The sequence below is a fragment of the Euprymna scolopes genome, chromosome 10, assembly GCF_053919585.1.
Source record: "Euprymna scolopes isolate OS-2025 chromosome 10, ASM5391958v1, whole genome shotgun sequence".
In the NCBI taxonomy this organism is placed as follows: Eukaryota; Metazoa; Mollusca; class Cephalopoda; order Sepiida; family Sepiolidae; genus Euprymna; species Euprymna scolopes.
Window position 1 is genome coordinate 30,868,983 of NC_136491.1, and position 14,058 is coordinate 30,883,040.

General features: G+C 31.4%; 1 protein-coding gene across 8 annotated transcripts in view; it reads right to left on the reverse strand.

Annotated features, from left to right (window-relative positions):
* LOC145285901 (serine--tRNA synthetase-like protein Slimp) overlaps positions 1-14,058 on the reverse strand; it is a 378,960-nt gene that overhangs the window by 93,817 nt on the left and 271,085 nt on the right. For all 8 annotated transcript variants that reach the window (XM_080134374.1, XM_080134369.1, XM_080134372.1 and 5 more), the window contains one exon: positions 13,092-13,169. In XM_080134374.1, coding sequence (XP_079990500.1) covers positions 13,092-13,169 — 78 coding nt within the window. The remainder of the gene's footprint in view (positions 1-13,091; positions 13,170-14,058) is intronic.

Here is a 14,058-nt window from a genome sequence, read left to right on the forward strand (position 1 = left end):
TGGCCAGTCATCTCATAAGATGAATAGCAATAACATATGGAATTTTTATGACTTTATGACAATTTTAAATGCCTGTACAAAAAACTATGGAAACTTATTTAAGGCACCTCGTATATACTCAAACATAAACAGACTGGTTCGCTGTATCACAGCTCTTCAGTGCAGCTAGACTAGCACTCATTCTGAACCACAAATCAGATAAAATCTAAAACCATCTAGTTGATAGTCGGCAGTTCTACCTTCTGGCCAATAGAATCGGTGCCCACAAACAATACCATCAAATGTCTATTTATTTAAACATTTTCCCATGGCTTTTACAGTGCTCAATTTGTTTTGTTTATTTGCAAACAAAGAGCATTGCATTATGGTAAACAAGCAGCGTGTGAAATCATTTTACGACAGCACTACTCTATGAGTGGAGCTCAAATAGACAGATTTCTTCACTGTATTGCAGCTCTTCAGTGATATACATATATATATATATATATATATAGAGAGAGAGAGAGAGAGAGAGAGATTTTTGTGTATATCAATCCTTTTTAAATTAGAAGCTCTATGTTTGTAAAGATATAACAATATGTTAAATATAACAATGGAACATATATAAATAAACAAAAAAAATAAATATTCCAAAATCCAAGGTTTTATTCATCTTACCAATCATTTAAAAAAAAAAAAAAAAAATTGGTACATTTTACAGATGTTTCGTTCACAGAGACCAATCAATATGTGTATGTTAAATGGACTCATCAGAAAAAAACCCAAAGTTATCAAAGAGAAAATGCATAACGATGTAATATGGAAAATTCAGGAAGAAGCAAAGAAAAGTTATGTTGGCCTATATTCTGTGAAAGGCCATCTCATAAAACAAGATGGAAAACATGATCAATGGATAAATAAAAGCTTAAACTTTGGAATATAGCAAAATTGTCATTCATTTATATATTTTTTATATGAATTGAAGACAGACTTTTCGCTTGAGGAGATCTTAGTTATTAATAACTACAGATTGAAACATTGTCATGCCAGTGTAGCAAAGTTTGTACCTGTCTGGAAGAATAAATAGCTCTATTTACTATTGAGCACTATTAATATACCCAGTAGAAATTCTCTGGATTTTTATCATATGAATACATTCTTAACCTGGATTGCTAATATCTAATATATACATATATCTGTTTGTCGTATATTCGGATTATGTTAGGTGTATATATATACACACACACACGCATTATATATATATATATATATATATATATATATATATATATATATATATATATATAGTCTAAAAAAGCTTTGAATAAAGAAAATGTAAAATAAAAATAAAGAATACAATTTAAATTCCCGAAAAAAAAAACCAAAAAACTAAATTTAACCTCTCACAGACTTAGCACCTACATAATTCGACTTCTAAAAAGTTTATAATTACAAAAGAGAATTCAATTATATAAGAAACTTAACTAAAGTTGTTAAATAGAAATAGACTTAGCACTTGCATGAACCGATTTCTCAAGCGTCTTTAATCATAAAACAGAATTTAACTACATAAGGATGAAAAGAGAATTTAACTACATAAGGATGAAAAGAGAATTTAACTACATAAGGATGAAAAGAGAATTTAACTACATAAGGATGAAAAGAGAATTTAACTACATAAGGATGAAAACAGAATTTAACTACATAAGGATGAAAACAGAATTTAACTACATAAGGATGAAAACAGAATTTAACTACATAAGGATGAAAACAGAATTTAACTACATAAGGATGAAAAGAGAATTTAACTACATAAGGATGAAAACAGAATTTAACTTCATAAGGATGAAAACAGAATTTAACTACATAAGGATGAAAACAGAATTTAACTACATAAGGATGAAAACAGAATTTAACTACATAAGGATGAAAACAGAATTTAACTACATAAGGATGAAAACAGAATTTAACTACATAAGGATGAAAACAGAATTTAACTACATAAGGATGAAAACAGAATTTAACTACATAAGGATGAAAACAGAATTTAACTACATAAGGATGAAAACAGAATTTAACTACATAAGGATGAAAACAGAATTTAACTCCATAAGGATGAAAACAGAATTTAACTACATAAGGATGAAAACAGAATTTAACTACATAAGGATGAAAACAGAATTTAACTACATAAGGATGAAAACAGAATTTAACTACATAAGGATGAAAACAGAATTTAACTAGATAAGGATGAAAACAGAATTTAACTACATAAGGATGAAAACAGAATTTAACTACATAAGGATGAAAACAGAATTTAACTACATAAGGATGAAAAGAGAATTTAACTACATAAGGATGAAAACAGAATTTAACTACATAAGGATGAAAACAGAATTTAACTCCATAAGGATGAAAACAGAATTTAACTACATAAGGATGAAAACAGAATTTAACTACATAAGGATGAAAACAGAATTTAACTACATAAGGATGAAAACAGAATTTAACTACATAAGGATGAAAACAGAATTTAACTACATAAGGATGAAAACAGAATTTAACTACATAAGGATGAAAACAGAATTTAACTACATAAGGATGAAAACAGAATTTAACTACATAAGGATGAAAACAGAATTTAACTACATAAGGATGAAAACAGAATTTAACTACATAAGGATGAAAACAGAATTTAACTACATAAGGATGAAAACAGAATTTAACTACATAAGGATGAAAACAGAATTTAACTACATAAGGATGAAAACAGAATTTAACTACATAAGGATGAAAACAGAATTTAACTACATAAGGATGAAAACAGAATTTAACTACATAAGGATGAAAACAGAATTTAACTACATAAGGATGAAAACAGAATTTAACTACATAAGGATGAAAACAGAATTTAACTACATAAGGATGAAAACAGAATTTAACTACATAAGGATGAAAACAGAATTTAACTACATAAGGATGAAAACAGAATTTAACTACATAAGGATGAAAAGAGAATTTAACTACATAAGGATGAAAACAGAATTTAACTACATAAGGATGAAAACAGAATTTAACTACATAAGGATGAAAACAGAATTTAACTACATAAGGATGAAAACAGAATTTAACTACATAAGGATGAAAACAGAATTTAACTACATAAGGATGAAAACAGAATTTAACTACATAAGGATGAAAAGAGAAAACCTTAACTAAAATTTTGTAAATAGAAAACGGAGATCCTCAGCTGCCTAACCCTGACCCCTTAAAATTTATTGTTTTGGGTTCAAATCAAATTAAAAGTTTGATTCATGTCCAAGAAACCTACATCTAAAATTTCAAGTGTTTAGACCCAAAATTGGCAGAAGAGTTTGGTAGAGTTTTCAAAGGTCAAATCGTTGAACTCTGACCCCTTAACAGCCAAATTTCTGGCCGAAAACCAATTTAAAAGATTTTCCCAAATCTCAATACCTCTTATGACAAATCTCGAGTCTGTAGACTGAAAATTAACAGAGTAGTTTGGTAGGGAATGCACACACAGACAATTTCACTTATTACTAGAAGGGAGACCTGACGCTGTCCAAGATTGAGGAATGAGGATCAACAAATGTTTCACTTTCCCATACTTTTATTGCCCTCAAAATCAATGAAATTGTCCATTTTTTAATTAAATCGATTAGTTAGAGATCTCTACTCGCAGTCTACCGGGAGGAAGCTTCACATATCTCCCCACATTGACAGTCCACAATGCATTGTAGTCTACATTGCACTGGAGAGAATCTATTGTTAATTTTTTTAAATTATCTGTAAATAATTACTTCCCTTTTAAATTTAAGTTTGGTTCAATTGTGCTCTAAGCAAAAGCATTCATTTCGAATGCGCCCCTGTCTTATAAAAGAACCAAGTGTTGATTTGAATTAAAGTTAAATGTAAATCAAGTATCATGGTTCAATTGTGCCCTAAATAGAAACATTAGATTCGAACACGCCACTGTCTTACAAAAAAATTACAGTTGATTTTATAGGCTGGGCCTTTCTGCTTGTGAAATGATAAAATTTATCAAATGCACTTGTGATGTTAGGGTTGTATAAAAGTGTTAACCTTGGTAAAAATTGGACTTCCGTCTTTAATCTGAATTTTTTTTATACTTATCAGACATATTCTTATACAAAACCTATGTAAGAACACTCCCAGATACATCAAGTACCTTTGTGTGAAATTAAAAATAAAAATGGCCCTGCAGTTTCTGAGTGTCTAGGAAACGAACTCATACACACACACATATTTTATATAATAGTGTATATATTAGGTACGGGCAAAATGAATGCCGATACCCAAAATGTATAAACATTTTGACCCCTCCCTTTTCATTAAAATTGGTTTATTTCTTGATTTTTGGTGAATTTTTAAATTCACCAAAAATCAAGAAATAAACCAATTTTAATGAAATTTTCAGTGTTTATCAAATAATGATCGTGGAATATAATGAACTAATTATTTTTATTTAAATCTTAATGAAAATGTATTGTTTTGTTTAAACAAAAAATACCTTAACTAAAGTTATGGTTTTCAGTTATAAGTACAAAACGCAAGAATTGTGGGAGCCTTTTCTAGTCTCACACAAAAACATGCATTCACATCTCAAGCTATATTACTTGTCATATACATACGCGCACACAAACATACGCGCACACAAACATACGCGCGCACGTCCTCACACGCACATATATTCACGTTCGCGTATATACACTCACATTCACGTGTATACACACACACACACACACGCTAACGTGTACTCATGTACGCACACATGGACAACGTCACTTCCCCTTTCAAAGGAAATCCACACATGCACAAAAGACCACCGGAAACAACTATAAAAGCAAGAGACAAGCTGTTTCCAGCCCTTTTCAGACCAGCTCTCGAGCTGAGAGGTTCGACGAACCAGCCGCCTCCCGAAAGAGTTAACAGACTGTACGTACACCTTACACGTTTTCTATCTCCAGGGCCTGGATTGACTTTTTCTCATTTTCTTTCTCTCTCTCTATACTACAATAGACTTTCCTTCTCATCAGCTAACAGCAAGAGACGCACACCAAACTGGATTGACTTTCTCTCTCTACGACAATAGACTTTCCTTTTCACCAGTAAACAGTGAGAGACGAACGCCTGAATGAACATTATACAACACCCAAACAATTTAATTTTAACAGAAAATAAACGACATGTTTATTTTATCCAGCAATTGAGTTTTGTTTCCTTCATTCCATTTGTTTCATTATTTTCTTTTGTAGCGAGTTAGGGTATTTATATCCTGGTCCGCAACAGAATTTACTTTTGTTTTTTTATGTAAATAAACCATCGTAATAATTTTTATAGGAACATTACGAAAAAAGCACCTAAAGTCCGTATTAACGAAATTGATATAACTCGAAGAAAAATTAATTTCTCGAACTACCAATATTATTATTGAATTACAACGTTTATTTAATATTACAACGTTTATTCAATATTTCCACAAAAAATTATAATTGCAAAAATTATTTCTATTTTTTTTTTACGCTTACATTTTTAACGTAATTTCCATTGCACGCAAGAACGTATAATTATCAACCTTAGATAATGTTCATATAATCTTGGAAAATAAAGTAAAAAAAAAATAAATTGAAAAACAGGAACATAGAAAAATAATTTAATTAAAAAATGATAAAAATTATACGAACGTTCCATGTCGGTAAGTACGGATGTACAGACTTGAAAAGAAAACAAAAAAAAAACAGTCTGTTTTGCTCACCCTCCTCCTCTCTTCAACTACCCGCCTGTTTGTGTTTGTCAACTTTAATTTTCACGTAAACATTATGATAAATTTTAACGTAGGTTTGTATTTTTTTAGTGTGTATTTTTTTCGATAATTATAAATTGTTTTCTTAACCAATTGTAATTTTGTATTAATATCAATAAATAATGGTGCTAACTTTTCTTTTTCAATGAATAAATTGTCAGTAGTATAATTAATGAATTTAATTTACTCTTATGCATTTTTAAATGAAGAGAGTCTGTGACTCAAAAAAAAAAAAAAAAAAAAAAAGTCGCTCGGTATGCCGGAATAATGTTAAATAAAGAAATAAATTATGTCTAATTTGTCCTTCCATACATATTTGAATTTTGACGCCAGATTTTTTTTTATATGATAAACAAGTCTCGTTCCTACCAGTGTCATATGTTTCGATAATTATTACTTTTTTTTAGCATAAGTACATTTATTGTATTAACTCATTATCTTAAGACTTAAACTTAATACATAATTTGGAAATAATTCCAGAAAACTTATATTTTTCGGGTAAGAAAAATATAAACACGATCTTTGTCAAAATGAATTTTTACGTGAAATGTAGGGTTTTTCAGATTGGAGATAAAATTATTCCATGTATTTTTTATTTCACACACGTTTTTTTCTTGGAGAACTTTAAACTATAATCTTTCAAACACAATAAAATGTATGCTTAGCCGGCGTTCAAAACCATGCCCCATACTGAAGCAGCCATTAAATTGCCCGTAACTAGTATATATATATATAGCCGAATGGATTAGGTCTCCGCTAATCGAGCCAGAGATGTCTCGTGATACGGGGTTCGAATCCTTCGACTGGTGTTAATCGTGACACCCTGCACTGAAGATTCCCGAAAGGATGAAACACTAGTGTCTGTAGGTATTTAATTATTATAGTAAAAAATAATTATGACAGCCCCTTTAAGAAATTCGTTTCTTATCGTTGAGCACTTTCAGTTGAATTAAAAGTCGGTCAATTTAGCTCTTATGCGTAGATCATCGTATAACGATTAGATCACTGTCTGTCTGGCATAAATGAACACTTAAAATTAAGATGTTTAAAATTCAACGTTATTTCAAGCGGTTAATGGTAGCCGAATGGATTAGGTCTCCGCTAATCGAGCCAGAGATGTCTCGTGATACGGGGTTCGAATCCTTCGACTGGTAGTAATCGTGACACCCTGCACTGAAGATTCCTGAAAGGATGAAACACTAGTGTCTTTAGGTATTTAATTATTATAGTAAAAAATAATTATATATATATATATATATATATAATATATATATAAAGTAGCAACGTGTGTGTATGTTTGTGTGTACAACTCTCCTACAGCCCACAGCACTGGATCGATCATGACCAAACCTGGTATGATGATGGTCCCCCACCTAGGAAAGTGCACACCATTTTTCAAGGTAACGGTCAAGGTCATAGCCAATGTATATATACTCTCCTATAGCCCAAACCACTGAACCAATCATGATCAAACCTGACATGATGGTCTTAGTGCACACTTTTGTCAAGGTCAAATATTAAGGGTGGGACTTTGATGTCTATTTGGATATTTGAGTGTACAGCAAAGTTTTGCGCAAAGTGCGGGTATCTTTGCTAGTATGTGTGTGTGTGTGTATATATATATATATATATATATATAAATAAATAAATAAAAGTGAACGTGTCTGTCTGTGTATGTGTGTGTCTGTGTACATTTCCCTACGCAATAATTCTGTCAATTTTTAGTCTACAGACTCGAAATTTGATTTACAGGGTACTGAGATTTGGGAAAATCGATGTGATCGGGTTTCGGCCAGAAATTTCGCTGCTAAGGGGTCAAAGTTCAATGATTTGACCTTTGAGAACTCTACCAAACTCCTCCGCCAATTTTGGGTCTAAACACTTTAAATTTTAGATATAGGTTCCTTGGACATGGATCTAACTTAATAACTTGATTTGAGCCCAAAACAATAACTTTTAAGGGGTCATAATAGGGGTCAAAGTTTAAAAAAATTACCGTTTTTTTTTGTTTTTGTTTTTTTGCTCAGCATACACCTCCAAACACCCGGGAAACGCCGGGCACCCATTGCTAGTATATATATATATATATATATATATATATATATATATATATATATATATATATATGTATGTATGAGCTATTTAATCATCACAACAATGAAAGCTAATGACAGATTAAAAAACACACACACAGAGAATTTCTCACAAAACAATAATGTTTTATGTTTCTGATTATTCCCCTGCCAAATTGCAGCATTTGTTGTGACTGACTGTTCCAGATGTCACAGGTGTAGATAGTGTCTGGTTTTGAAAATTCTGTTGCAGTTCTTTGTGCTCTCTCCATCCCCCACCCGCTGCTTACCAAAATATGAATCTGTTTTTTTTGTTTTCGTTTTGTTTGGGGGGTCATAAGTCAGACAAATCGGTGTTAGCAAATTTTTTGTTAAAGACATTTATAAACATTATTGTATCATCACGCTCCTCGTAGTAGCGAGAGGGGCGCATTTTTTGTCAATTATAAACACGGCCTGGCTATTTCTTTCTTTTGCAGTGAGAAAAAGGTGACATTTTTATATTTTTTCCTGAATAATTTATTTTTCTACTATTGATTTCTCCAACCTTAACAGGTGGCACACAAGTCACTATTTTTAAATTGATTTTCTTCTCTTGAATTAATTTTGACTTTTAAATTTATAAAATCAATTCTCAGAAATTTAAACATGAATAAAGAGTGAAGATAATTGAACGGGAAAATGGATGCTCAATTATTGGAATACACGAGTTATGTGTCGCCCTATATACAGTCATCCACAGGCAGACTGTTTCGCTGTATCACAGCTCTTCAGTGTGGCTAGACTCGGATTGAAACTCAACCACATAAGCAACAGTTAATGCTTCTAACCATTACACTATTTGGCTGCTGCTAAGGTGGGTATGTGACATTACAATGATAAAACAGTGTCCAAATATAAGATTTGTTGTTGGCATTTTTTTTTTCAATATTAACAACTTCGAAAAGCTGTTATTTTTATTTTTTTTTGCTACCTTAGCGGTTTATAAGAGCTATAAGCGGTTGTTATTCATATATATATATATATATATATATATATATATATATATAAAGGTTAAGATTTGTTGGTGGCATTTTTTTTCAATATTAACTTCAAAAAGCTGTTATTTTTATTTTTTTTTTTGCTACCTTAGTGGTTTATAAGAGCTATAAGCTTTTGTTATTCATATATATATATATATAAAGGTTAAGATTTGTTGGTGGCATTTTCTAACGATATTAATAATTTCAAAACGTTATTTTTATTTTTTTCCGCTACCTTATATCTATATGAATGGATTGCCCTTATTTTTTATAGGACGTATTTATTTATTTATTAGGTATTATTTTATGTGCATAAAAGTATGCACGTAAAATAATATTTAATAATAATAATAATAATAATATATATATATATATATATATATATACTAGCAGGCTGCCCGACGTTGCCTGTTCATAAAATATGCTTAAATATTATATTTTAATTTATGTAGATTTCATATTTATTATAGAGCCAATTCTCTATTGATTATCATCCAATCCCTATATATATATATATATATATATATATATATATATAAAATGAATTCATTTTTCCCCCCTCTGATTTTGACCTTAATAGGATGAAAAATCAAGACATTTCATGCAAATGTAATATGCACAAACTGCAGCACAATATCTGAGGTGTATTATAGGTCTATTACCTATCCAATCCTCAATAATCGTAGATTCCTATATTCTATCTGCTGAGAGTTCACGGCCAAAATCGGTTAAGATCAATGGAAGTGATAAAATCTTTTCTCTCTAATAAATTCCTCCTTCCCCCGACACCACTTAACACCGTTGCGGGATCGTCCACAAGAGACACTTAGGAAGGAACACCAGCTTGGGTTTTCTTCACTTCGTAGTTGCTTAAAAAAACTGGAATGAAATTTTAATTCTACTGGGTGAAATGCACCATGGAGTTAACCGAATCGAAGGGTTATTTATGCCATTTTTTTTCGCTTTTCGCTGTGTTTTTTTGTTTTTCCAAACACATCACTCATTTTTTCCTTGATTTAAGTTTTTTGTTTTTCCGATTTCTTTTTTAAAGAAGTTTTACGTTTGTTCACTGTTTTTTTTTTTTTGTTTTGGTTTTGCCGATTTTTTAAAGTTTGACATCGTTTTTTTTTAAATATTTAAACAGGGTTATTACTTCGCTTATTCTTTACTTTACCCCCCCCCAATTACACACACACCTCCAAACAACCGGCCAACACCGGGTACCCCCGCTAGTATATAATAATTAATAATGAATTCGAAAGTTATAAAAAAAAATATCCATTAGAATCGAAACCAAATTCATTATTTATTGCTCCAGTATCACTATCATCTACCAAAGAGAGATAGATATGAAGAGTTAAAAATTAAGCGACTTCAAGGTAAGAATGTTTCATTTTGCACATGCGCAAAATTAACAGCATGAGTAAAAGATTTATTCAACTTCTTTTTTATTTTTATTCTCTTTCTTCTTTTCATTTTTGACCTCTTAGCAAATATTTTTACAGGCTAAGAACAAAATCGAAATTGTTCCACAGGTTCAAATCCCCTATATATCAAGTTTCAAGCCTGGAAACAAAAAGTTCAGAGAGTAATTTGGTAGAGACTTTCTGCACACACAAAGACAAAGTCACTTTATTTATATATATATATATATATATATATATATATATATATATATGTATATATATTCAAGCAAATATTATTAAATGCAACGGAGACACTTTGCTTTAGGATTATTTTTTTTAATTTTTCGATTTTCTGTATAATCTCTTTTGTATCAAAATCAAAAATACTAATAAAATCCATAGTTGTTGCTGTCACAAGCGCTTTCGATTCGTCCACGAATCATCATCAGGTGTTGAAGTAAAAGTCCGAAGGAGCGAAAATGAGAATTAAAAGTGAAAACTAAAATATACAGTAAACGGCGATAAGTTAAAATATATAGTTGATGAAAAGTCGATTAAAAATATAGGTCAATTAAAAATTTGAGTATTAAAATCAGCAAGTTCGTGGACACCGTTAACAATGTCCATCCAATACGAACTACGCAAGACATTTTAGAAAGTTACAGCTTTTCTCGAATGCAGTATCATTTATAGTGGTTTGAAGGGTTCTAATATATGACGCCTCAAGAATTTTTTATTTTGTAATATTAATTTCATGTTGTATAATTTATATATATATATATATATATATATATATATATATATATATATATATACTAGTGGGCGTACCCGGCGTTGCCCGAGTGAGAAGCACGGTGGGGGTGGGGGGAGTTTTGGTATGTAGGTAGGATCGAACCCGAAGTCCTGAGGTGAAGGTGGAAAATAAAATGCGAAAAAAACATGACACGTTAACCAATCGGCCAGCAAGAAAGAGTTACTGAAAGACGTTTGAATTTATTTAAGTAGGAAGAGAATTGACAGGTACCCGCACCTAATGGCTTAATGAGGTCAAGTGGAAATCGTGGAGTTAACATTTTCTGCAAGCGTTATGATGATGTAAACAATAGCTAGTCAGCAGTTAACATTTTCTGCGGGACAGTTTTTAATGAGGTCAATAACTTGGTTTGTTTGTTTTTACCCAACTTTGGGGAAAACCAGCTCCCCGTTATTAGGGGAATTTCCAGACGAAAGCAATTGTTTGATATGATGTTAAAAAATCGACACTGACCAAACGTTTACATCGCTTTCCGGAGACCACCGGGAACTGCCAATTCGAATCCAGTTTCGCTTTTTTATACTGAAAAGCGAAAGATACCCGCAGCGATCTAAAAATCTGGAAAAAATAGCGCATGAAAGTCGGGAAAATTAGATACACACGCGACCCCCATTCGTAACTCTTAGATATTATCATTTAGACAGCATATAAAAATTTTAAGAAGGAAATTTTAAGAAGTCCAGCGAAAAAAAAATTTCACAGACATACACAAAAAGCGAACATACATACATTTTCGCTTTTATATATATTATATATATTTATATATACACACACACACACACACACACACACGTGCATTTGATAGAACTTTTTATCCTAAATGCTATGCAATTATGCATAATGTAGAAACTATGCATAAATAGAACTGAGCATAGCGGTTAAATGAACCCAATAAGAAACCATAAAAAATGAATAGTTAATTGATTAAAGTTTGTTTTTCAAAGGAATAAGCAAATTACTTCACCTTTATGAAGTCTCTTGCATATCCATGACTGAGTATATTAAGTTTGTTTTAATAATTTTTGAATAGAAAAAGTAGGGCTTTAATATCAATGTCAGCACAAGAAAAAAACTCACCTTTATATATAGATATCAGTGATGGGACGATTTCAATATGTTTCCCAATTCCGATACAATTACCGATTGTGATTTTTTTATAAATCTCTAAATATTTAACTATAAAAGTTCCCCCCCCCCCCGATTACCATAAAAACATATATGAAATGTGCAGATATTTTCTCAAATGCAAAAAACACACTTATTGGTGGTTATCTCTAGCTTTTAGCTTTACTGGTAGTTTAAAAATCGATAAATATTTAGTATTTTATTGCTATCAGCAGTGAAAGATTTTATTTTAAACAAAATTGAAAAAAAAAAAAGATAAGTAAAAGAATCGTTTTTAGCATCGGAAATTTTTATACCGATACTTCAAAATGTTCTGATTTTGCTAATAGATGCATAAACTTCCCTGATACTTTCTGATTTAAAAAAAACCAAAAGAAATATCAACATTTTCTCTGACTGTGTACAATGTTTTAATAGTTCTTCCACTTTTTCCATTACAAGCCCTTGTACCCCTCGACAAAAATACCTCCAACAAACCCAATAAGCAGCAAAGTCCCACCCCTACACAGTTGAGATCCCTAAATGCAAGAAAGCCTTTTACTCTAATAGCTTCTTCCCCAGAACTGCAAGACTTTGGAATTCTCTCCCGGTTTCCTGCTTCCCCAACTGTACTGACATGCAGAAGTTCAAGTGTAATGTAAACAGACATCTTGCTGCTAAACTCCCTATATAGTGCCCTTGGAACTTAGGTCTTTGATAGTAGCCCCCTACAACAAAGTGGCAATATGCCTTGTTTGGGGTGAAAATGTAATAAAAAAAACATTTAAAAAAAAAAAAAAAAAGATTGACAGAAAATATTTAAAAATTTTAATTTAGTAATTCTCTTACCTGGTCGATAACTTTTTCCAACAGTAAAATACCTTAAAGGCAAATTCTCACTTTTTAACTCCATCCTGGTTAGATAAGCTGAAATAGACAAAGAAAACAAAAATAAAGCATATATGTATATATATATATATATATATATATATATATATATGGCCCTTCTACACTATTGGGACGAAATTTTGTCGCCGATAAATGGAATTTTCAGATTTTTTTTTGTCAATTCTAAAAAGTTACAATGGTAGCTTCCAAATTATGCAGTCGAAATTACCTGAATATTACTGAATTATTAAAAAAAAAAAAAACGACTTTAATCATGGTAGCATGTGAAAAATTGCTGGCATCTTGCTTAAATCGAAACGGAAAATTACCTCCCTTTTGAACTCTCCTGTGTCTTAATTTATTTTTATTACGGACTATTAGTCTCATCTTTATTAGTTGTTGTTTTTTGATCTTTTATTGATTTTTGTTTATTCACAACGTTTCAGACAACTATTCCTCTGGCTTTCGTCAGGTGGTAACCGCGACGGATAGGAACTTCGAATCTCCTAACTGCATTCTCAGCTATCACTGCCATCCGTAGTTGTTGTCGTCAGATAATAAATAAACGTGTATTTATAAGATCAAAGAATCCAACCTTGATCGCCCTTCGGGGCCCGTGGCGCAGTTGATAGAGACGTTGAATCTCTACAGTTCCAGATGAACATTGTCTGAAGATAGCGGTTTCAATCCCACCCAAAAGCGTGCCAGAGGTTAATTGGTCAAAACGTGGTGAGACGACAACAACTACGGATGGCAGTGATGGCTGAGAATGCAGTTAGGAGATTCGAAGTTCCTATCTGTCGCGGCTACCTGACGAAGGCCAGAGGAATAGTTGGCCGAAACGTTGTGAATAAACAAAGACCAATAAAAGATCAAAAAACAACAACTAATAAAGATGAGACTAATAGTCCGAAATAAAAATAAATTG